At 32.2% G+C, this 25,454-nt stretch overlaps 3 protein-coding genes and 2 long non-coding RNA genes across 6 annotated transcripts in view; 4 read left to right on the forward strand and 1 right to left on the reverse strand.

Moving 5' to 3' along the window:
• LOC123261844 (filamin-A) overlaps nucleotides 1–6,171 on the forward strand; it is a 32,240-nt gene extending 26,069 nt beyond the window's left edge. For both annotated transcript variants that reach the window (XM_044723695.1, XM_044723694.1), the window contains exons 24-30: nucleotides 142–1,197; nucleotides 1,790–2,206; nucleotides 2,277–2,420; nucleotides 3,024–3,182; nucleotides 3,466–4,649; nucleotides 4,960–5,262; nucleotides 5,983–6,171. In XM_044723695.1, coding sequence (XP_044579630.1) covers nucleotides 142–1,197; nucleotides 1,790–2,206; nucleotides 2,277–2,420; nucleotides 3,024–3,182; nucleotides 3,466–4,649; nucleotides 4,960–5,262; nucleotides 5,983–6,051 — 3,332 coding nt within the window. In that variant the 3' untranslated portion in view covers nucleotides 6,052–6,171. The remainder of the gene's footprint in view (nucleotides 1–141; nucleotides 1,198–1,789; nucleotides 2,207–2,276; nucleotides 2,421–3,023; nucleotides 3,183–3,465; nucleotides 4,650–4,959; nucleotides 5,263–5,982) is intronic.
• Nucleotides 6,172–6,199: 28 nt separating this feature from the next.
• On the reverse strand, nucleotides 6,200–11,704 carry LOC123261866 (ribosome biogenesis protein BMS1 homolog). Its single transcript, XM_044723735.1, has 4 exons — nucleotides 10,040–11,704; nucleotides 9,708–9,968; nucleotides 7,851–9,158; nucleotides 6,200–7,068 (listed from the first exon to the last, which is right to left on the reverse strand). Exons 1-4 carry the CDS (start codon nucleotides 11,499–11,501, stop codon nucleotides 6,251–6,253), a joined length of 3,849 nt encoding a protein of 1,282 aa, XP_044579670.1. The 5' UTR covers nucleotides 11,502–11,704; the 3' UTR covers nucleotides 6,200–6,250.
• A 467-nt stretch (nucleotides 11,705–12,171) lies between these two features.
• Nucleotides 12,172–17,227, forward strand: LOC123261859. Its single transcript, XM_044723729.1, has 2 exons — nucleotides 12,172–12,557; nucleotides 15,965–17,227. The coding sequence occupies exon 2, from the start codon at nucleotides 16,160–16,162 to the stop codon at nucleotides 17,150–17,152; it is 993 nt and encodes a 330-aa protein (XP_044579664.1). The 5' UTR covers nucleotides 12,172–12,557; nucleotides 15,965–16,159; the 3' UTR covers nucleotides 17,153–17,227.
• A 399-nt stretch (nucleotides 17,228–17,626) lies between these two features.
• Nucleotides 17,627–18,211, forward strand: LOC123261873. The gene is made up of 2 exons (XR_006508795.1): nucleotides 17,627–17,893; nucleotides 17,991–18,211. It is a non-coding gene; the product is annotated as an uncharacterized LOC123261873 (long non-coding RNA).
• A 1,219-nt stretch (nucleotides 18,212–19,430) lies between these two features.
• On the forward strand, nucleotides 19,431–24,758 carry LOC123261871. Its single transcript, XR_006508793.1, has 4 exons — nucleotides 19,431–19,484; nucleotides 19,559–19,933; nucleotides 20,349–20,680; nucleotides 24,510–24,758. It is a non-coding gene; the product is annotated as an uncharacterized LOC123261871 (long non-coding RNA).
• Nucleotides 24,759–25,454: the final 696 nt, after the last annotated feature.

Genomic DNA, 25,454 nt, shown 5'->3' on the forward strand with positions numbered 1-25,454 from the left:
ATGGCAAGTAAAAAAATTTTGGGATTTTTCAAAAAATAAATTATTATAAAAAAAATGTTTGTAATTTTTTTTGTTAATTTAATTGTAAAAAATTGTCAAGTATTAAATAATTATTTAATAAAATAAAATTTTAAAAATTAGTCAATGCCAGTCAAGCGGGAGCTGGAAATTTAGAGATAATTGTCGCAGTAAATGGAAAAAATGTTCCAAATTACGTGCAGAGTGAAGGTAACGCTAAATTCCGAGTGAATTTCAAGCCCCAGGAAGCCGCAATGCATAGCTTGAGCGTGAGATTCAACGGAGAGCCGGTGCCAGGTTCTCCGTTCAGCTGCAAAGTAGTCGGAGCTGGACAGACAGTAATCACAGGAAACGCTCTGAAGATGGGGGCTGTTAAGCAATTGATATCATTCACCGTAGATCCTCAGGCCCTTTCGACGAACTGTGACGTAATAGTGACTCCGCCTTCGGCGATAGCGCTGCCGATAACAATTGAGCCGGTGGAAGGCAAGTACAACATAAGCTTTACGCCAACAGAAGTCGGAAGACACAACATCAGTGTCCTGGTGGACGGAGACTCGATAAAAGGCTCTCCGTTTGCTTGCAACATCTACGACGTCACCAAAGTCCACGTCTCGGGGCTGACCGAAGCAAGACTCGGCCAGGCGACTACCTTCACCGTCGACGCTGCTGAAGCTGGGGAAGGAACTCTCGAACTGGTAGTCAGCACTGATAATAACACCGTCAAAGCCGAAGTGGTAGCTTGCGCTCGCGGGCTCTACGACGTCACTTTCGTGCCCCAGACCACCTCTACCCACTACGTCAATATCAGCTTCAACGATGACAATGTTCCAGGCAGTCCTTTCAAGTGTCCAGTAATTGGAGGTGGTCTTGATGGACCCACTGTTATTCGCGTAGGAAATACCGCGTACTTGGATCTTGATATGCCAAGACTAGAGGGCCCTGTTTCCGCAGAAGTTACTGGGCCTGATGGAATTATTAGTCCTTGCACTTTGACCAAGTTATCCACTAGCTTGTATCGTGTTGAAGTTCGCACCAGGATGGTTGGAATTTATAATATTATTTTTAGTGATGGGCATAAAGTTATCAGTTCTCAGACCTTACAAGCTTTCGATCCAAGCAAGGTTACTGTTAAAGAAATTTCTGATGCTATTTGTCATCGTCCTGGTACTATTGTCGGTAATTATTTTTTTTTCTATTGAAATTTAAAAAAAAATTAGTAAATTTTGTATTGTGCATTCGAAAATTCTCTATCTCTAGATACATAATTAAGAAATGACCTTGTATCTTGAGAACTATTGATATTTTTGCAGATATAAGCTCACCCTGACATTACACTCATGGTGACCTTTCATTTGAGTACCCACATCAATTTTTCATATATTTATATATATTTTTCATATATTCATATATATAAACATATAAAATATATGAAAAATACATGTGGGTACTCAAATGAAAGCTCTTGATGAGTGTAACATCGGGATGAGCTTATATCTTTAAATACGTCAATAGTTAAGAAAGTACAGTGCAATTCAACAAAAGTGATTATTTAATAAAGCAAAATTTTACTTATTTATAGTTCACAAGTCACGGCAGTCATATAGTGACTGCAAGGTTGCTAGTTTATTATTTTTTTTTTTCTATTAAAATTTTATTCTGATTAAATTTTTTTAAAATAAAAAAAATTAAATTATTTTTATCCAACACTGCTAATTATTAAAAAAAAAATTTTTACAAAAATAAAATAAATAATTTTACAAAATTACAGTATTGGCATCCAAAGAAGCCGGTCCAGGAAAATTAACCGCAACAGTCCGAGCCGGAGGAATTGACGTCGACAACGTAGTTCGAGAAGCAGACAACGGAATTTACGAAGTTATTTTCCACCCGACTCGAGCAGCGCCCCATCGCGTTCATATAAAATACAACGACGTTCATATACAAGGAAGTCCACTGGAAGTCGCGGTTCGCGGTCCAACAGGTGGTCGCGAGGTGACGGCAACCGGTCTCGGTTTGTACCAATCCTGCGTTGGAAAAGTTACGTCATTTACTATCGAGACACTGGGCCGTCCAGGCAAGGAGTTTGATGTTGTAATCAGCGGGCCTCTCGGTAACGCAGTACCTGTTCGTTGTTATCAGCATCGCGATGGCAATCTACTAGCTGAATTTACTACCAATTCAATCGGTAAGTTTTATTTTACCTCAAATTATGTAATTAAAAATTAATATTTATTTTTTATTATTCATTATTGCAGGTACTTATAAAATAGACGTACTACAAGGCGCTAAGCCAGTACTGGGCTCACCGTTTTTCTGTCAATCATTCGACCCAGCTAAAGTTAAATTACAGGAACTGGGACCAACAACCGTGTCGGTTCATGATCGTATTGCTTTTAAACGTAAGTAGAATAAGAAATAATTATTTAATTAAAAAATAATATAATATGTAATGATTAATAAGCTCTCGAAAGTTAATCATTATTATTATTATTATTATTATTATTATTCAAAATTTTTTAAGTAATAATAATAATAAAATTTTAAAAACACGAATTATTATTATTATTATTATTATTATTCAAAATTTTTAAAGTAATAATAATAATAAATTTTTAAAAACAAGAAATATGATTATTATTATTATTAAAATTAAAATACAATGCGTTTAATAGAGACGTAGAATCGTGAAAGCGTTGACTTGCAATACCAGGATAAGGAAGGCTGCTTTATATTGTGTTGATTTAGATTTGATCAGTCGAGAGAAATGTTCAAGGCTATAAGGAAAATTAATTACACTGTGTGATGTATTACCGCGATATGCTCTAGTCTACTTTCAAATAGTTTCAGCGAAGTAAGCGTTGTAGGAATACTTTGTGGCTTAGTTCACGCGAGGGCTTCCAGCGGCTAACAATAATATAACACCGCGAATCAATTTATAGTGTCATGTCCACTTGTATTATTTGTTTTAACTAGTTATAATTATTTATCTGTATTATTTTTAGTCGTCAAGTCCGAAGCTGGTATCGCGGATTTAGATGTAACTGCGACGAGTCCGCTGGGACAGGAATTACCGCTTCAAGTAACCGCGCTCAACGACGGTGCTGAGATGATTGAATTTTCACCAAGTGTTCCTGGCTCTTATATGATTAATGTTACTTATGGTATGTTTATTAATTAATACACCTGATAGAAGAATTTATTAATTATAAATAAATTTTTTTTCTAATATAAGAAATTTTTTTTTTGAGTCAAAATAAATTTATTAATAATTGATAAATATTTATGAATATGTAATAAAATATTTATCAAAAATTAATAAATAATTAATTAATTATTAATAAATCATCTAAAATGCTAAAAAATAATTTTTTAATAATTAATAAAAATTTTTAATTATTAAAAAAATTTTTTATCAACTTTTTAAAAAAAAAAAATAAATTTCAGGTGGTTGTCCAACATCAGGAAGTCCCGTAGTATGTACAGTAGAATCAGCCGGCCAAGCGCGAGCGAAAGGCGAGGGTCTTTTATCAGGACACGTAGGCAAACCAGCCCACTTCATAGTAACCGGAACAAGAAGCCCGCCAGCCGTCCAAGTAGACGGTCCAGACAGTATTTCAAAGCCTACAATAGAAGCAGGGGCGAACCCGGGTACCTGGAACGTCTCGTACATTCCCTCAGAAGTAGGAGTCTTCGACGTGCGGGTAGTCTGCGCAGGCCAGCAGCTCCCGGGGTCTCCGTGGCACCCGAAGATCATCGACACGCGAAACCTCCGAGTGATTGGAGGCTGGGCAGCAATTTGCGATGAGCTGGGTCGCTTGAAGATCGGCTCCAACAGCAAGATAAGCTTCGACACAGCAGAGGCTGGTCCAGGAGAGCTGACCGGGTCGATCGACGAGCGGCCGTTGACCTTCGAGATGACCTCCAACAACCGGCTGAAGCTGGTACCTCCCCAACTGTCTGGAGGCGAGCATCACATGGAGATTCTATTCAACGGAACGCCCTTCCCCGGAGCTCCCAAACTAGCCATCATCCAGGAGCAAGAGCCAGTCAACGACTCCAGCCGTGTGATGCTCAGAGGCAGAGGACTCACCTCGGCCAAAGTGGGCGAGGAAGTTAGCTTTACTATCGATGGATCCCAAGCTGGCTCCGGTACGCCGAAAGTCCAGCTGTTTTCGCCCACCACCGAGATCAACGTGGTGCTCCAGCACCTGGGAGACAGTGTTTACCGCGCGAGCTACATTCCTATGTCTCCCGAGTCTCTACTGATGACTGTCTCCTGGAACGGACGACAATTGAAAGGCTGTCCGCTGCAAATAAGCGTTACCAGCGCTGCTGATGCTTCCAGGGTCATTTGCTCCGGCGATGGCCTCAAAAACGGAATTGTAGGTCAAGAAATTCGGAGCTTCATTGACACCAGGCGAGCTGGACCCGGAGAACTTACTGCTCACTGCGTTGGACCCCATAAAGTTGCCTACTGCGAGCTCTACGATCACGGAGACGCGACTTTTACGCTTAATGTTAAACCTCAAGAAGCCGGAAGACACGCTTTGACTATCAAGTACGCTGGAGAACATGTTCCTGGGTCACCTTTTACTTTGCGTGTTTCTGGCGCTCCAGATGCTTCTAAGGTTTTTTTTTATATCATTTTTTTTTTTTATTAATAGATTAATAAAATCTCATAATCTTTAAAATTATTTGATAAACAATCGAGAAACTTTTTACTTTACAAGATTATTTTTTGACCAAAATTAGTTCTAAATAGTTTTGAACTTATAATTGAATTTTTTTTTTTAATCAATGAATTATCAAGTTGTATATTATTATTATTAATATTATTTGATAAAAAACAAATGTTCTTTATTTGAGAAATCTACTTCCATTTCGGCTGCCGAATGGTCTTTTTTTTTATTAATAGATAACAATGATCGATTTTTGCAGGTACGAGTTTACGGACCCGGTATTGAACACGGAGTTCTAGCGACCTTCCAATCCAGATTCATTTGCGACACTCGCGGAGCTGGTGCTGGACAACTTACTGTTCGTGTTCGCGGACCCAAAGGCGCTTTTCGGGTAGAAATGCAGCGAGAAACCCAAAAAGACAGGATTATTCTCTGTCGGTACGACCCGACTGAACCCGGCGATTACAGAGTCGAAGTACGCTGGGCAGGTGTTCTTGTTCCTGGGTCACCTTTTCCTGTGCGTATTGTCGATACACAGGATGAATTATTGTTGTATACACAGGTAATATTCCGATTTAGTTTATAATTAATTGATTAATTGCTTAACCCTTCGTTACTCGCGCCTTTTTTAGTTTCTCGCTCGCACTATAGTGAGTCTTTATAGGTTGAGTAGTTGTATTCGGCGATTTGCTCATAGCGCGAGTAACGAAGGGTTAATTATATGAGCTAATTAGTCACCATTTTTAAAAATATTTATTCGATTATTTTTTATAATTTAAAAAATTTTTAACTATAAAGTATTTTATTAAAACTAGCAACCTTGCAGTCACTATGTGAACTATAAATAAATAAAATTTTGCTTTGTTAAGTAATGACTTTTGTTAAATTGCACTGTACTTTCTTAACTATTGACTTTTTTAAAGATGTAAACTCATCCCGATGTTACAATCATCGAGACCTTTCATTTGAGTACCCAAATCAATTTTTTATATATTTATATATATTATATATATATGTATATATGAAAAATATATCAAAATGCATGTGGGTACTCAAATGAAAGCTATTGATGATTGTAACATCGGAGTGAGCTTATATCTTTAAAAATGTCAATAGTTCACAAGATACAAGGTCATTTCTTAATTATCTATCTAGAAATTGAGCATTTTCAAATGCAGCCTAAATACTTATTATCATAATAATAGTTAATGGTGACTAATTTTGGCTCATATTAATTATTAGTAATTAATAAATGATTTGATAAATTAAAATAAATTTCTAGGGCGCGGATAATTATTCAAGAGGCCATCATACAATATCTTCTTGGCGTGGATCTCAGGCAATTCTTTAACCAACCATCTTCCACGCCGCGTTAATATTTTTTCTACAACTAATAATAATATTATAAATATATATAATAAATTTTATCAAATAACTTATATATAAATATATATTTTAATTAAAAATTTTATCAATTTTTTTTAATTATTAAAATTTTTTATTAAATTTTACTATTTACGTTAACAATACCGATAAATTATTTAATTACCTTAACGACTATTCTTATTTTTAGCGTCCATTTTACTGAGCGTGCTGAAGATTTGTTTCTTCAGCTGTTTGCCCTTCTTCAGGCGCTTCATTTCCTCGGCGTCCAAAAGCTTCTTGCGCTCAGCCATGCGCTTGGACATCTCAGCTTTCGCTTTCTTTTCTTTGTAAGAATAAAGAGCGCGGATCCTCTTAATAAGATCACTTCTACTCTCTTCCTCCTTGCTTCTGACAACGGCGACTCGTCTCTCCGAGTACTGAGGCCTGTGATTGACCTCGAGAGGCTGGAGTTTGGGCTTGTCGCGGTAAGGAAGCGCCTTCTGGAGAGCCTTGGGGATCCTCAGGGGCTGAAAGACTTTCTGCTGGCGCTCAATCGGGGTGTAGAGCGAGTCTTTGAAATCCTCGGGCTTGGCCTTGATGTTGTTAGCTTTCTTGAGCTCAGCCACGGTCCTCATGCCTCGCCACTCGTTTTTCTTGCCATGGGGCAATAGTAGGTTGATTACCGGATTGTAGTAATGCGGCACCTCTATCCTGACCCACGTTCGACAAAACACGATGTCACTCAGCTGGATCTTGTCCTCGAAAGTTGCTCGGAACCAGCCTGGAGTTTTTTCAGCTCTCTTTATCAATCCACGGATACCAGAGACTGTTTTTATTTTTGCACCTTCGAACTTAGCGACCTCCAACTGAGAGTTGAACATACCCCCGATGAAGGCCGTCTTTTTGTAGATTTTTTTAGGCTCTCCAATTAATTTTAGTTTTTTTACGATTCGTGTATTTTTGTCCAACTCTGCTACTGAGCCAGTTGCTACGATCCTGAATCCTTAAATTAAAAAAAAAAATTTTTTATTAACATACAAATTAATTTATTATAAAAATTATAAAATACTAGTAATCTGGCAGTCACTATGTGACTGCCGTAGTGAACTATAAATAAAATAAAATTTTGATTTAGAAAATAATGACTTTTGTTAAATTACACTGTACTTTCTTAACTATTGACGTTTTTAAAAATATAAGCTCATCCCGATGTTACACTCATCAAGAGCTTCCATTTGAGTACCCACATGCATTTTAATATATTTTTCATATATACATATATATATAATATATATAAATATATGAAAAATTGATGTGGGTATTCAAATGAAAGGTCTCAATGAGTGTAATGTCAAAGTGAGTTTATATCTTTAAAAATGTCAATAGTTCACAAGATACAAGGTTATTTCTTAATTATGTGTCTAGAGATAGAGCATTTTCGAATGCAGCCTAAGTATTTATCATAATAAATTGACTATCGGTTAGAATGATATGAAACCTTGAAAAGGCACAAATTTAAGTCAAGGATTTTGCAATGACACGAAATTTCACTAAAAAAATTGTAAGTTGACACTTGCAATTTTAGTATAATTGAAAAAAAAAATTTTTTCTCAAAAAACCAATTATCTCAAAATTTATAATTCAAAAATTATTAATTTAATAGAGTTAATTTTTTTTATTTAATTAACACAAAATTGCAAGTGTCAATAACTTGATCTTTTACTTTAATAAAAAATGAAAAAAGTAAAAAAATTTTATCATTAAATAAAAAATCAAATCAATTACCTTTACTCCTACTGTTAACATCCTGAACAGCCAGAACTCCAGTACCTTGAGGTGTAATAGGTCCCCAGAAGTGTCCCATGCAAGTTAAATGCTTCGGAGTATACTTCAACATTCTCTGTCTCATATTGTCCTCCAGCTTGGCATAAATCATAATAGTCTGGAATCTTCTCCAGCCAACAGACAAAACGACCGGGTCTCTAGTTTTTAGAATTTTCGGATACCACCGGTGTTTCTTGAACTTGGTCTGAACGAGTCCAATGTTCTCTTCGCCCCTGAGAAGCCCTCCCAGGATAAGCGGGTAAGTTGGATCAAAGTTATCCAGCAGTTCACAGGGCACAGAGCCAATTTCCACTCTGACATACATCCCCGGGCGAAACCCTTCCACCTGGACCCGTACATAGTCATCCAGGCCGTCAAACTCCGTTTTGTTGAGCTCGGCCTGCTTCTCAACGTCTCTTTTCAGTGCTTCGTAGAAATTTTGCGTCTCAGCATCGTCATACAGGGCGTCAAACTGCTGCTTGATCTTCCTCTTCTTCTCCAGCAATTTTTTCCGTTCCTCATCTTCGTCCTCAGTCCTCTCCTTGGGCGCAGGATTGTCGGTCTTCGCGTCGAACTTCTCTCCAGTCTCCAGATCCTCAAAGTCACCGAAGACTTCTTCTTCTTCGCCGTCCTCCTTCAGGTTGTCTAACTTCAGCAGCTCGTTCGCATCTTCGGACTCTTGCCAGCCTTGGATGAGAAACGCGCGCGCATCTTGAGAGCGCTTCGCTATTTCCTCTTCTGACGGAGGCTCCAGGCTGTAGAAAACGGTGTCCTCCTGGTCCTCCAACTCTCGGTCTTCAATTTTCTTCTTCTGCTTCTCCGTGATCACACGGAATATCCCTGCAACCTCGTCACCTTCCTCTTCGTCTTCCTTTTCCGCTGACTTTCTTTGCTCGACGTCGTAAACTAATTTCATAAGACTGCGAACGTTCTTTCGCCTATTCTCAAACTTTCGACTCGCCTCTTCGGCAGTTCGAGTCCACCTTCTATCACCATCGGCATCCATGTCCTCAATCGAGCCCTCTGAATCATTGTCACTCATCTCATCGTCGCTTTCTTCGTTTTGTTTGCCTAAATTTTTTTTTTCTAAACTTTTCAATGTCTCGGATATTTTTTTACTTAGTTCACTTGGAGGATTTTTTTTCACTCCTTTGGTTAGTGAATTAGCTTGAGCATTTTGTTTATTAGTCGATGAATTTTGGAGTTCAAGATCTGACAATTCATCGTCACTTATTTTTAATTTTTTATTACTTTCTTTAGATTTTTCATCTGAAATAGTTTTAAAAATATATTTTTTTAGAACAAAATTATAAATATTATTTTAAACTTGGTACTTATTTACAAATGGGGTCTACCATTTTAATTTTAATTTTTTGAAAATTTAGATATATTTTTTTTTTTGAGAAATGCATAAAAAAATAAATTAAAAAAAAAAAAATTTGATTACCACAATTTTAACAAATTTTTTAAAAAATTTATAAATTTTTAGAAAATTGTAATATTCAACTTTTTTTTTTAATTGTTTGTTTTTTTATGTACTTTTCAAAGAAAAAAAAAATATGTCAAAAACATCAAAAAAAGATAAAATAGAAATTTTATCCAAAAACATGAGAGCCAAAATTTTTTCCAACTGTTGAAGGCAAAAAAGCTATCGAAATATTAATTTTTTGATATTTTCGATATCACCACCATAAATCCACCGTAAAAACAAGCAGAATAAAAAAAAATAAAAAAATGTTTATTTTTTACCTAGATATGGCCATCAAAAATAGGTTTGACCTCACTTGTAAATAATTACCTTAAATTTTAATGTCTTACCTGAATTATCATCCTTTTTTTGAAATTTTCTTTTCAAAGAATATTTACAATTTACATCTTCTTCTTCTTCTTCTTCTTCTTCATCATCATCATCATCCACATCTTCTTCATCATCTTTATCTTCATCTTCTTCTTCTTCTTCATCATCATCATCATCCACATCTTCTTCATCATCTTTATCTTCATCTTCTTCTTCTTCTCCAACTTTTATGGAAAGACTTTTAGAATTTCCATTTTCCAAAGACTTATCATTGTTTTCACCTAAAAAAAAAACTTCAGTTAATAAAAATGACAACCAAAAATAAAAAAAGAATTAAAAATAAATTTCTTACCTGATTTTCGATCATCATCAACATTCTCTGCCTTTTCATCTCCCTCATCAATTCTTTCCAGAACTCTCGAGCTTTCTTCTTCTTCTTCATCTTCATCATCATCACCCTCATCTTCATCATCATCACCCTCATCCTCATCTTCATCTGACTCTTGACCATCACCATTATCATGATTATCATCATTAAAAATAACCTTCCTCCTCATCCTGCCATTATCAAAAACATTTTCCTGCTGCTTGCCAAAGACCTCATCAACCTCTTTGCTCAAGATCGCCTTGGAGTCACTGAACAGTTTCAACTCGCTCATCTCGAGCTTTTCATCTAGAGTCCCCGCGGTGTCAATCATCCCAGAGATCAGTTCATTCTCTTGTTCCTTAAACGAATGACTGCCTCCGAGCTCGACATAGACAGCATCTTTATCATAAATAATGCCACCGGCTCCGGAGAAGGGCGCATAGACCAGTCTCTCTTTCTCGATCAGCGCTCTCTTCTTCAGGGTCTCTGGCAGCGGACAAGGATCCGGTAGAAAGCTGACATCCTTGACCCTCAAGTCCCCGACTCCAGGAATGTGAACCGAAGAATCCTTCCTGAGCGGACATCCTCGCATGTACCCATAGAAGCACACAGTCCTGTCGACTTTGGGGGTCCTCTTGACTGTCTCCAGGTCAGTCATGTCCTCAACTCTGTCTGCGAGAATGTACGGATGACTGGAGCGCCAGGTCAGCTGCCGGAACTTCATCACTGAAATAAACCGAGCAAGATTTTTCACTTCATTCCGGAGATACTCGTTGTGGATTTGTCCAGAAAGATAGAAAAGCTTTGCTCCGTTGTAGACTTCAGTCCAGAACCGGTGCTTCAGGACTTTCTTGGTTTTCTTCAGCTTGGTCGCGTCCTTGATCAGGTCCAGGTGCGTCAGGACTCCCATGATCTTGGGCATCCCGTGGACCTGACAGATGTTCAGGAACTCAAAGATCTCCATCTCGAATCCAAAAGACGCGTCGGCCAGGAGCAGAACCAGGTCCGCGACCTTCGCTATGTCGATCATCGAGTTGAGGTCGTTGTTGCACTCGACGAAGGTGATGCGCTGCTTCTTCCCAGACACCACTGTCACGGGACCCTTGATGTCCTTCGGCGGGTCTCTGGTGAAGTTCTTAATCAGACAGTGGATTAGCAAAGACTTACCGACCTTCGGAGGACCCACCACGGCCACCAGGATTGGTGGAGGTTCGATTGGAGTTCTGTCGACATACGGGATGTGAGTTTTCTTGGTAGTTAAATCTTGCTTCCGGCGAAAACGTCTTTCAGCTCCAATTGCCGAGTTGAAAGTAAATGCTTTCGGGTTCTGTGGCCGCTCTGAAGCATTGTTTGACTTTTTTTCCTTCTGTAATTTTTTCTTCTCGGCTTTTCGCCCAGTTTTGTGCTCGCGGTGGCTTTTGTGGGTCACGTCCGCTAGTTCACTCATTTTTTCTAACTTTTTCACTTCCACGAGGTTTTATTTTAATTATTATTTGTCGCGCACATGGTTCTGGCAGATGTACACGTGAGAATGTTATTATATAGAGGTTAGTTATCACCCGGCCAAAGAAAATTTCTAGTTTTTGAAAAATCACATCCAGCATCGATAACTTGCCAGGTGATGGATCAGCGCCATCTTTCAGAAATTTATAATGATGGATTTACACAATTTATTTTAGTCTCCGTTGACTACGGAAGCCCGGTAGTGACATGTTATACGAATGATAGTAGCACTGACTTTTTAGTCTCCGTTGACATACTTAGTATGTCTATCTCACTAATCTAAAGGTGGCGCTAAATGTTTCTTCTTATAAATAATAATCATAATATATGATGTGTATGTTTTTAACCTTCCGTCACTCGCGCTAGTGAGGGAATCGCTGCATGTCAACTTTTATTCTAAATATTAAAAAAATTATAATAGTCAGTAAGGTAAAAGCCCCAATATATGATCATGTACCAGTATATGATCACTCCATGTATTTGTATACCTATGTTTGTGAATATAGATATACAAATACATGGAGTGATCATATACTGGTACATGATCATATATTGGGGCTTTTACCTTACTGTAAACGTTTCAGAATTTGTATATTATTTATCAAAAAATCTTCTTAAGCCGGAATTTTCAATTTATTTTGCTTAAAATTTTTTTTATTGAATTTAAAATAACGACGTCTCGAGAATTACGGCTTTTCCCCGCTAACGCGTGTACTCTTGATGTATAAATTTTACTTGTGGTGTTGCCAGATTTTGACATAGAAACTTACGGACTTGCGCAGTAGGTACAAGTGTAATATCTGTGATTACACATACATAAGCAGTGATTAAAAAGAAATAATAAATATAAAATTAAAAAAAATTAAACAATCGAAATTAATATAAATTGTATATGATATTTAAAATTCGTAAAAATTATTTACATGATTTAAAAAATTCAGCTATTCACATATGTGAGATAATTCACGATATTTATGGACAAGATATAGGTTATGTTCAGGTTAGTATTTACAAAATGTTTTGTAATAAATCAAATAACTTAACAAAATAATTAATTGAATTAACGATATGAGTAATAAATATATATATATATATATATATATATATATATATATATATATGTATATATATATATTAGGGTGTGCCAAAAAAAGACGATATTTTTTTTTTTCACTCTTAGCCCAAAATATGATAGGATATGTCTAAACAAAAATTCTGTCAAAAGGCCATCTCTTAATTTCAATTTTAAGAGCTCCTTCATCGAACTTTAAGTTTTCCCATATAAATAACATGGAAAGTACGGTCTTAAACAGTATTTTACCCTGCAAGCTGTGAAGAAAATTTTTTTGATAAAATGAATGATTGGACCTTTTAAGCATTAAATTTCTGAGAAAAAATTTCATTGAGTCATAAATCAATCGTCATTATTTAAGTTTTTACGGATCTTTGAAATTTGAATTTTTGAAAATTTTACGTTTTTGCATTTAACAGCCAAACTATTGGAGATAGAAAAAAATTAAATAGCAATTTTGTAGTTCGTTTGATGCTCTATAACAAAGTTTTTAACAATTTTTGTATAATCAATAACAAAAAGCTACAGACCTACAAAGTTTTGTTTTTATTATTTTTCACTTTTTTCAATTGAACTATCGATGATATAGAACAAAAAATTTAGTATATCAAATTTGCAACAAAATTGTATAGGTGAGATTTTTCGTATTATTGATGGTTAAAAGTTACAGGCTCAACAAATTCTATTTTTATGATTTTTCATCTATATCATGTAGTATATCAATAATATATATAAAAATTAATAAGAAATATAAAGTACATTCAATTTTTACAAATTTATGCTTGGTAAACTTTATATACTGTCTGCAGTTCCTAGATCAAAAATTGTTTACTAAAATCCAGTAAGAATCAGAAGAACTACAATAAGAATTTGTGAAATAGAACCCTCCTTCAAGTTGTTTACTATGACTAGATTATTATAATTATGGTTTATGATGAAATATACACGATTAGATTAAATAATGATGATAATAAATTTATAATTACTTTGCAAATAAAACAGATAAAAAGTTTTTATAGTTTTGATTATATATTTAGACTCTAAAGAAATATGTTTCCTTTTCAATATCAATTAATCGCAATTTAACCCAGAAAAATTATTACACAAAAATAAATTCTCAATATTTTATGTTTATGTTTCTATAAATATTAATATTTGCATTGAACTATGTGTTTTCTATAAAAATGAAGTTGTTATTGCTGCCAATATTCAAATTTAAATTCAAATTATCCTAAGGAATTCGCATTTAACGCCCTCTAAGCATTTATTGTTTTACCGCTTAATTGATAAATTTTCCCCGGGAGAACGCCAATTAGTGAATTCTATTGTCTTTCGTTTTAATTAGTCTTCAATTGAGGTTGGTTTTTTAAGAGTTATTTATGTAATAACAACAATTATACTTTTGGAAAAACAATGTCTAGTAAAACTAATCAAAGAAAATACATCAACTTAGTTGGCTTCGAATCGAAAAATTTAAATAATTTAAAATTACCGATGAATCGTGACGTTTTATGTTTGTTTTTCTACAAACATAGAACAGAAAAACGAATTATCCGCGAAAGTGCTAAACTTGTTCTTTTTGAGGTTAGTAAGGTGTGGAATAAGTTTTCATTGCCTGCAAACAACTCACATAATACAATCGTAAAAATTGAAAAATTGTACAAAGATTGGCAAATAACTCAAGTGAATAAAGCTCGAAAAAGATCTCCAGCTCAACTATTAGTTGAAAAAAATTTCAGAGATTCTCTTGATCGGTTATTTGATATTGCACCGCAGAATGCTTTACAGATTCTGAATTCTCCTCAAAAAAGAATTCTGATTGATAGTCGGCACATCTGTAAAACTAGCCAGTTGTTAAAAAACGCTACCGATGTTCAAGAAGTGCTAAGTACAGCAACTATTTGCCTAGATAATAACTTGAATGTTGTTCAAGTGGAAAGTACAGAAACAAACTCAGACATTAACGAGATTGATCTAGCAGGTATATTAGATAGGTGTTTTTTTGTTCTATTTTTTATAATCTACACTGAGAGAAAAAATTTATTTTAATTAGCAATGTTGCAATAAAAAGTTAATTTGATAAAACTTTTCATCAATTTCATTTCTTAGCTGAAGAAGTCATTATTAAGTGATTATAAATTTATTATCATCATTATTTAATCTAATCGTGTAAATTTTATCATGAACCAAAAATTATAATAATCTAGTCATAGTAATCAACTTGAAGGAGGGTTCTATTTCACAAATTCTTATTGTAGTTTTTCTGATTCTTACTGGAATTTAGTAAACAATTTTTGATCTAGGAATCTCAATCTTGCTGATTAAAAAAATTAACCATTTGTCTCGATAATCACTCAATTTGTATTCATTGAATATTTCTTTAACGCAAAACATTACTGAAGTAACAATAATATTGTAACGATATTGAACTGCAGACAGTATATAAAGTTTACCAAGCATAAATTTGTAAAAAATTGAATGTACTTTATATTTATTATTAATTTTTTATATATATTATTGATATACTACATGATATAGATGAAAAATCATAAAAATAGAATTTGTTGAGCCTGTAACTTTTAACCATCAATAATACGAAAAATCTCACCTATACAATTTTGTTGCAAATTTGATATACTAAAAAATTTATACTAAATTTTTTGTTCTATATCATCGATAGTCCAATTGAAAAAAGTGAAAAAGAATAAACACAAAACTTTGTAGGTCTGTAGCTTTTCTGTTATTGATTATACAAACAAATTGTTAAAAACTTTGTTATAGAGCATCAAACGAACTACAAAATTGCCATTTAATTTTTTTTCTATCTCCAATAGTTTGGCTGTTAAATGCAAAAAACGTAAAATTTTCAAAAAATTCAAATTTCAAAGATCCGTAAAAACTTAAATAATGACGATTGATTTATGACTCAATGAAATTTTTTCTCAGAAATTTAATGCTTAAAAAGGGTCCAATCATTCATTTTATCAAAAAAAATTTTCTTCACAGCTTGCAGGGTAAAATACTGTTTAAGACCGTACTTTCCATGATATTTATATGGGAAAACCTAAAGTTCGATGAAGGAGCTCTTAAAATTGAAATTAAGAGATGGCCTTTTGACAGAATTTTTGTTTAGACATATCCTATCATATTTTGGGCTAAGAGTGAAAAAAAAAAAATATCGTCTTTTTTGGCTATCACCCTATATATATATATATATATATATATATATATATATATATATATATATATATATATATATATATATATATATATATATATACAGTAAAATGTTAAATGGATTATTTATTTATTTATATATGTTATATTTTTTTTAGATAAATCTTATTATGACATCAAGAAAAACAAATGCAAAAAAAATAACAACTTCGAAGAAAACTACTTCTAAAAAAACAACTATTTCAAAAAAAATAACAACAAATGACTGATTCGACGAAGAGAGTGTTGATGAGATTACAGATGAATTATCTGGTATTTTTTCTGACAGTGATGTTTCAGACGCTGATTTTGAAATGTCTGACCATGACAGTGGTTCTGAAGAATCGGCTGAGTCAGATAATGAGACTAATTCAAATAATTTGAATTCAAATAGTTATTATTTGGGTAAAAATAAAACCTCAAGATGGATGAAAAAGCCTTATTCACACAACAAGAGAGCAAATGAAGTTCATGTTGCTAAAGTTAATAAACGAGCTGAAAAATGTAAAACTCCGATGGATTGCTGGGAACTATTCTTTGATAAGAAAATGATTGAAGACATAGTGCATTTTACAAATATTAAACTACTGAGTGAACAGTCTAAATTCCAACGTGATAGAGATTGTGCTCTGACAGATGTTATTGAAATACGAGCGTTAATTGGTTTATTATATCTAGCGGGATCATTGAAAATGTCTCGAGTAAATCTTCGAGATATTTGGGCGACTGATGGTACTTCTCCTGATTACTTTCGATGCGTAATGAGTTACACTCGTTTTAGTTTATTACTTCGAGCAATCCGTTTTGATGATATAAATACTCGGAAAGATCGAGCTTCAAGTGACAAGTTTGCACCCATCCGAGAAATTTGGGAGAAAATCAACGTCGTATGTCAAGAATGTTATTCTCCAGGTCAAGTATTAACTATTGATGAAATGATGTCAGCATTTCGCGGCCGTTGTAGCTTCAAGCAATATATGCCAAAAAAACCCGATAAATATGGTCTAAAAACATTTGCTCTTGTTGACTCACAGAGTTTTTATGTCTTGAAAATGGAAATGTATCTTGGTAAAAAAAAAAATAAGATTGATAATAAACCTGCGATATTTGTTATTTGTGTCCGAGGCGTAAAAATAGAAAATCTAAAACCCAGTGTGCAGAATGTCTTAAAACAATTTGCAGAGAACACACAAAGGAAATTTGTGCCAAATGTCATGATGTTGATGATGGGTTTTCGGAGGAGTAGTGGGTTGAAGCAATATTTTCTGAATTACAAATTCGCGATTTGTATCAATGATATTTTTTAAAACAAGTATGATTTAATTCTTAAAAGATCTTACGATTTGACTAATATAGTAGTAGAATTTTAAATTCACTTTTAAGATATTATTTATTTTATTATTTTTTGTTAGTGCAATGTTAATTAATATTAGTCAAAAAGTATTAAAATAATAATTATTTAATTATCTGTGTCACAGAATTAATATATGAAAATAATTAACATAATAATTTTTTAAAAAGAGCTAAGAAAACGTGATAAAAAAAGAATATGTTTATAATAGTCAAAAGGCTGTTTTAAGTAACCAAATAAAGTTATTAAAAATATAGAACTTGTATAATTATAAATAATATCATAAAAATAAATGTTACTTGACATCACACTGTAATAATTTTAAGTTAAAGAGTTGTTGAAATTGGATTATTTTTTATTTGATAATAAAAATAATTTTGACATGACTAAAAAATCGATTTATTTGTTCGTTCCAACCCAAAAAAATAAAATTTTAAGTACTTGTTTATTTAAATTTAACCAGCAGCTAGTGTTTTGCGCGCGTAATCGATCTGGCAACACTGTAGAGCTGAAAAGCATTGCGGCGATTCCCCGCGACGCGTGTAACTACGTTAGGATTTTAGGCGCGAGTGACGGAAGCTTAAGTGTATTTACCTACGCTGTAATTTATAATTATATACTATATAAAATAATGCATTATTATTTAATTAAATAAATGAATCAATAATTTAAATAATTTGGGATCATCAAACATTAAGTATCTATCTATTGTTGTCATTTTCTCATGTTTTTGTTTTTATGAATAATATTTTTTTTAAGTATTTATTATATTATTATATTTATTTAATTTTCAGCATTAATTGTCAACAAACTTGGAAGAGATGGCACGTGATTTATTGATAAGGAAGTATTTTAACGAAGGGTTTACATATAATGAAATAGTTCATTTTCTATGTAAATATCACAACATTTCAATATCTCGTCGACATTTAATTCGAATTCTTAAAAAACTTGGACTGAAGCGTAAATATATTGTTGAAGATTCCTTGGAAAAAATTGGTTCTGCCGTGATTGACAAAATAAACAGTAGTGGTTCCTGTATTGGCTATAAAAGAATGTGGCAACGTTTAAATCTGATTTATGGCTTAAAAGTGAAGAGGAGTACAGTTAATAAAATTTTACATGTAGTTGATCCAGATTCTATCGAAGAGAGGTCTCGTCGACGATTATTGAGACGTAAATACTCTGTTCCTGGACCTAATTTCCTTTGGCACATTTATGGCCACGATAAATTGAAACCCTTTGGGTTCGCTATTCACGGATGTCTTGATGGATTTTCTAGAAAAATTATATGGTTGGATGTCGCTACATCAAATAATAAACCGGAAATTGTTGCACATTACTTTTTAAAAGCGGTACAAAAATTAAAGTTACTCCCAACTTTAATTCGATCAGATTGTGGTACAGAAAATTGTATTGTTGAAGCTCTTCAGCAAAGTCTACGTTTTCATCATGATGATAATTTAGCTGGTTGGAAAAGTTTTATTAGAGGCAAAAGTACGTCTAATCAGCGTATAGAAAGTTATTGGTCTCAACTTAGACGTCATGGTTTGGATTTTTGGATCAATTAATTTAAAGATTTACGCGAGAGAGGTCTTTATAATGATTCATCAATATTACATGTTGAATGTTTACGCTTCTGTTTTGGGCATTTAATTAGAGCTGAATTAAAAATGATTCGTCATGAGTGGAATCGGCATCATATAAGAAAACAAAAAAGTCATCATATAGCTCCAGAAAAACCAAATTGTTTGTATTATTTTCCTGAAGTAATTGGGGCAAGGGATTATAAGAAACCAATTGATGAAAATGCTGTTAATATTCTCAAATCTGATTATACTCTGGAGCCTAAATTGTACAATGAATTGTTTTGTCAATTGGTAGGTGTATTGATACCTGACATACAATTACCTCTGAATGTCGAAGAAAGTCTTGAACTTTATTTTAGAATCTTAAGTTTGTTAAAAATTTATACATAGTTTCAAACAAAATATCAAGATATTTAAAAAAAATCGAAAACAAAAACACTCAATCTTTTAATTATTCTTGGAATACTGTTTTATGTCTTAAAACAATTTGATTAAGTTATAGCTCAACGTGATTTCAGAGTGTTTCTTACACGTAATCCTGGCTCTAAAAATTTTGTTGTTTTTTTGAAATATTCTTTCTAGCGCGTATGCGATTACATTGATTGAAAAACAAAAATTTGAATTAAAGTTATGACAAAAATTAAAATCATAAAAAAATTAGTCTACATATATAGTAAATTTGGATAGATCCTGAGAATCGTGAGTAGTTATTGTCGTCTTGCTGACAATACGATGATTACTAAGATTAACAATGAACTGTGGGTTCTTGACAGACCTTTAGAACGTGATTGCAAGTTGGAATTACTCTAATTTGACAGCCCTGATGGTCAACAAGTCTTTTGGCACTCCAGTGCTCACATACTGAGCGAAGCAATGGAACGTGTCTACGGAGGTTGTCTCTGCATCTTGGAGATAAGAAAATTTCAACCCTGAACTTCCCTTTTCTTGAATCTTTGTAGAAGGACATTGTAAAGGAAAAGGCAACCATTTGAGCGTCTGGAAATGACTAAAGAAGATTTTTTGAAGATGTTTGAGTACAACGAGTTCAAAGTGAGAATACTGAAAGAAAAAGTTCAAACTCCAACTACTACAGTCTACAGATGTGGGCCGTTGATTGATTTGTTTCGTGGTCCTCATCAGACACACGGGTGAGCAATTTTATAGCTTGGAATCCTGGTGTTGTGATTAAAGTAGTTGATGAACGCTTTTATTTATTTAAATATTTATTATCTTTATTATCAATAATTTATAAATTAATTTTAATTCTATTTTTGAGTACGGGTATCGGAGTCTTCGGATCTCTAACGTCAAAAAATTTTCTACACAAAACGTGTACGTGATTAATCATTAAAAAAGACTTTGATTATAATAATCTGCATGCGTCCTGCTTCAATGTTTTCTCCTTCTTTCTAAATTGTACCAGATAGATTAATTATAATAATAATTATTATTATTATTATTATCATAAATATTATTAGAATGACAATTCTATGCAAATAAATAAAATAAAAACAATATCATTTCACGGAATATCATAATTGATTATATTTTGTGGTATTGCAGGTATGCTCGGGGCATTGTCCCCAGGTGCGATGCATCCAGCATTCGCGACTCGAATGGGATTCCCTGGTGGGCCAATGCTAACGCCGATGATGCATCCACGCTTCAGATGATCACCTCAAGCTAACGGGCCTAATCTATCACTGCATTTTGTGCTTTAAGCCCAGCCCTGACTTGGTCTCAAGTGAAAAATTTACTGACTCAAATCAATAATATAATTATATGTAATATAATTACTATGCAAGAGCCGTTGGTTTAAATTTTCAAAAAACCGAAAAACGACTGTCATGTGCAAAGTCAAAATATCAACGCTACTGATCCTCAGTTAACACGAAGTTAGCAAAAGCCTTTTCTTTTTTTTTGTTTTTAATTAATTAATTATCGAATTAAATATTGTTACACTAAACAGCATCTGTAAGTAATAATCTGTCATTACCCAGTGAACACATGACTTCAATATGACGTCATTTATAAGTCATAGAATGTCACAATATTTTACGTAAATATGACGTAAAATTGACCTGTCTTGTGATCCAATTATGATGTAAAAATATATGATATATTTTTGACATCATACTGATGTAAGTTTATTACTTCTCTATGATGTAACGGAAATGACTTAGATATTACGTACAACTGACATAATATATAAACTACAATATTACGTAACATTAATGCCATCATTGTATGTCATAACGACGTAAGTTTAACATCATGCGTTTACATCAGTGACAAGTCACGGCTGTACGTAATCTTGACGTAAGTTTAACATCATGCGTTTACATCAGTGACAAGTCACGGTTGTACGTAATCTTGACGTAAGATTAATATCATGTGTTTACATCAGTGACAAGTCACGGTCTTACGTAATACCGATACCATCTGTGAGTCATTATTTAACATCAATAATTTGTCACAATTGTACATAATACTGACGTAATTTGAAAGTCATTTTCTAAATCAGTGACAAACGATTATTTTCCATAATATTGATAAAATTTGGGGATGTATTTTTTTAATATTATCGATTGATCAAAATTTATCAAATATAAAACTTCTTCAACAAGATGTCTAATTTACAATTAATCGCTAAATATTAATGAAAATTGGTTTAAAATTTAGTAAGAATCAGGAAGAGGTAAACAGCTGATTTAAGCTGGTACCTTGCAAATTTAAGTCCGCTCTTAATAACAAAAATTTATAATTTATAATATTAATGAATATATCTAACATATTAGCAAATAACATACAAAATATTTTTCATTTACGTTTTTAAGAAAAAAACATAGAAATTAAATACATGTGGGATATAAACTTTTTATATCTTTGCTTGTATGTTTCCATACACTGCAGAAAAAAAATCTTGACTCAAAGGTAAATTTCTTTGGACTAAGAATATATTATAGATGACTGAACATTTCGTGAATGAAGTCAAAATTTCTTGACACTAAAACACTTCTTGCTCCAATATAACTTCGGCCTCCGTCAAAATTTTCTTGATGCAAGAAATACTTTTTTTTCGTTGCATATGTTTCTCACTTATATTTTTTCCATGAATTTAGGTACTTTTATCCATTGTAAAAATATTTTCGACTTCATTCAGTATAAATGATTTGGTGTGAAACTGATAACAAAATACCGAGTTCAATTTATGTGGCATGAACTCTAAATTTTTAAACCGTCAAGCGAGTAAACATATAATTTCTTATGATTTCGCGTCAAGAAATTAAATGTCAGTCATTTAAATATTGCACTATTACTTGAAAAATAATTTTCTGACATTAGTGCTGCTACTTATGAAACATTGTATTTGAAATAATTCAAACAGTTCCATGATTGTTATTGACGAGACTAATAGTATTTTACACAGTAAAAAATTTTGCGTCATTGCGTCAAAAACTTTAGTGTTAAAAATTTTTGTGTTAAATATTTAACTTTTTTAAGTGTAAATTTAACATTTATTGTGTTAAATCAACATAAAAATGTTAAATATTTAACATAAAATTTTAACACAAAATTTTGACACAATGACGCAAAATTTTTTACTGTGTACATCAAGTTTCATAATGTTGTTAGTATGTTAAATAAAAGAAATTCAAATTTCGAAAAAAATTGAAATTAAAAAGAAATATAGATTAAAAAAATGGTATACTTAAAAGAGTTGAAATTAAAAAAAAATCTAAATTTTGTAAATTGAAATTTTGAAGAAGAAAAATCCAAATGAAAAATACTAAATTTTCGGAAAAAATTAAATAAAAAAAAAATTGGAGTCTTGAGAAATCAATAAGTATTAAAAAATATTCAAATGACACGGATACATCGTTTACTCTGAAAAAATTTCACTCTGTGAAAGTTCTCTGTGTCCGCTTTTAGACGAAAATTTTTGAAAGTGTAAGATTCAATCAATTCTTATGAAAATTTATAAATTGCCTATTCATTACCACAAGTTTCACTAGAGAGCCTTTTATAAGAGTTTTTACAAAGTTTTATAGAACTTTATAAAATTTCATGAGTTTAATGAAATTTTATAAAATTGTATAAATTATTAGAATTGAATTTTATACAATTCCAGCTCTTAAAATCCATTTAATCTCTGAAAAAATTATGAAATAAGCATTTTTCGTCATATAAGGCTTATCACATAAGTTATTTACTTCGTGACATGAACCGTTACTTGGACAAGTGAGCAGCGTTCCAGACTCCGATACGTGAGGACCCAAGTTCGAGCCCAGCATATATCAGGATTTTTTCATCAAGTATCAACATATAACTAGTGTTTCAAACTTTGTAATAAGTCCACAACACTATAATTAATTTCAAAATTGCCATCTTTTTATTTTTGAGAAATTTTTTTTTTAATATTTTTTCTGAGGTACAATTCTTACATCACTTACATCACTTTTACGTCATAATGACATCATTATCATGATATAGACATCACAGGTATGTCATATTGACGTCATAAATGTCATTGAGACATAATACTGACGTCATGACTACGTCATATTTTTACGTCAGAATCTTACGTCAAGAAGTGTGAAATAATGAGTCATATATGACTCATTCGTGACTTGTATCTTACGTAAATCCTGACATAGCCCAATGTCATTTTGACGTCACATTGACGTAAACGTGTTTACTGGGATAATATGCGTATAAAGTAATTCCAAATATCGAAATATTTTTTTTTTTATATTTTTTCTTTGATAACAAATCGATCACTTTATTAAATAAAACGGAATAAATTCTATTAAATTATCGTTACTATTACGTTCAAATCTAATAATTAAATTGAAAATATTAATATTTATGTGCTGTAAACAAGTGTACGTACAAAAACTACGCATTGTTAAAATTATTTAATTTTACAAATTGTCTTTTTGAATAACAAAGAATTAAAATTTTTAATTCATCTTATTTTCAAATTAAATAACAATAAATTTAAACGATTCAGCAAGACAATCTGAATTATAAAAAAAAAAATAAGTTATGGATATTCAGTGAGTGTCGCCGACAATATTTATCTTTTTTAAATTTTTTTAAAAATAATAAGTCTGTGGAAAGTTTTGATGGAATTAGGCACATTCTGACGTTTGAAGAAAACTCAAATGAATTAGATATATAATTACAACATAAATAAAAATAATAAAACGTTTTAAATATCTTAAGAAGTAGTTAAATTAACGGGTGGGGAGTATCTCTTCAGAGGATTTCTCTACATTTTATAATCCTTCAGCAGAAATCATTATTTTAAAAAACTCTCAGTATAAAACTTTACAATGAAACTTCTCTATATCGTAAAACTCTCAGGCGATGCATCTATCAGAAACAAAAGCTCGATAATTTTCTAAATTCATGTGTATTCTTTATTTATTAAAATAATCAAAAATATAAAGTTCTAGTTATTAATAATTATAACATCTATAAAATATTTTTTTAAATCTAGTTTTCATCGGACGATCACATTTTGAGGTCCCGAAAAACTTTATATTTTTGAATTACTGAAACTGACAGCCATATTTGATAATTTTTAGGATTCGTTTTTAATAAACTATCACAAAAAAAATTCCACACGCAAACAATATAAAAATCGATGAGTGCAAAATAAAAAATTAAATTATATAATAGTTTGTATGTTATAACTTATAATTATTTTATTTTTAGCTGTAGGAAGACATGCCACTAAAATGAATTTGAGAAGTGAATTAATTGAATGGCTGAAGAAAAATCGAGATGCTGATACCCTTCGTTTTACAAATTTTATCTCTCAGCCTGAAGTTCATAAAGATTTGCATCTATATATTGAAGCTTTAAAAAAAAAAATTAATTTTTATCTTAATCGAGTGTTACGATTTTGAATAATATAATTTATTTTTGAAAAGTAAAATTTTTAAGATAACGAAAATTAACAAAGCGAATTTATATTTGACTAATTTTTAATATTTTATATAAATATATTAATTATTTGTTTTTTTGTTAATTGTACACATTTAATAAATTAATAATTTAAAATAATAAATACAACGATCATGTGTACTATTACAAAATTTCTTTCGTTGTATAAATAAATAAATATATTTAAATTGTGAAATAATTATTATTAAAATTATCCTTCGAAAGACGCTGCAACATCAAATGCAAATGCGGGGTCCGGAGCATCTCTACATAGAATTTCTCTATATTTAAAAATGCCTCAAAAAAAATCTCTATGTGAAAAAACTTTCAGGATAAATTCTTACAACCAAAACAAGTCTCATTAAGGAATCCCTCATTTAAAAATCTCCCTGAAAAAATTTTATTACATATAAACTTCTCTATATTTTGAATCTCTCAGCGAAACAACTCTCATCGAAAAAAGTCTCAGCGAAAAAACTATTAGAAAAAAAAGTCTCAGCGAAAAAACTCTCAGAAAAATAGAAAAAAAAGTCTCAGCGAAACAACTCTCAGCGAAATATCACTCAGCGAGACATCTCTCAGAAACAAAAGCATTATATTTTGCTAAGTTCATGCGAGTTCTTTAATTTAAATAATAATTATCGTCTCAGTGTCTACAGAAATTTATTTATAAATTCAATTTAGGTGTGGGTCGTTCAATGAATGATAGATCTA

Source organism: Cotesia glomerata, linkage group LG3, assembly GCF_020080835.1.
Source record: "Cotesia glomerata isolate CgM1 linkage group LG3, MPM_Cglom_v2.3, whole genome shotgun sequence".
Lineage (NCBI taxonomy): Eukaryota > Metazoa > Arthropoda > Insecta > Hymenoptera > Braconidae > Cotesia > Cotesia glomerata.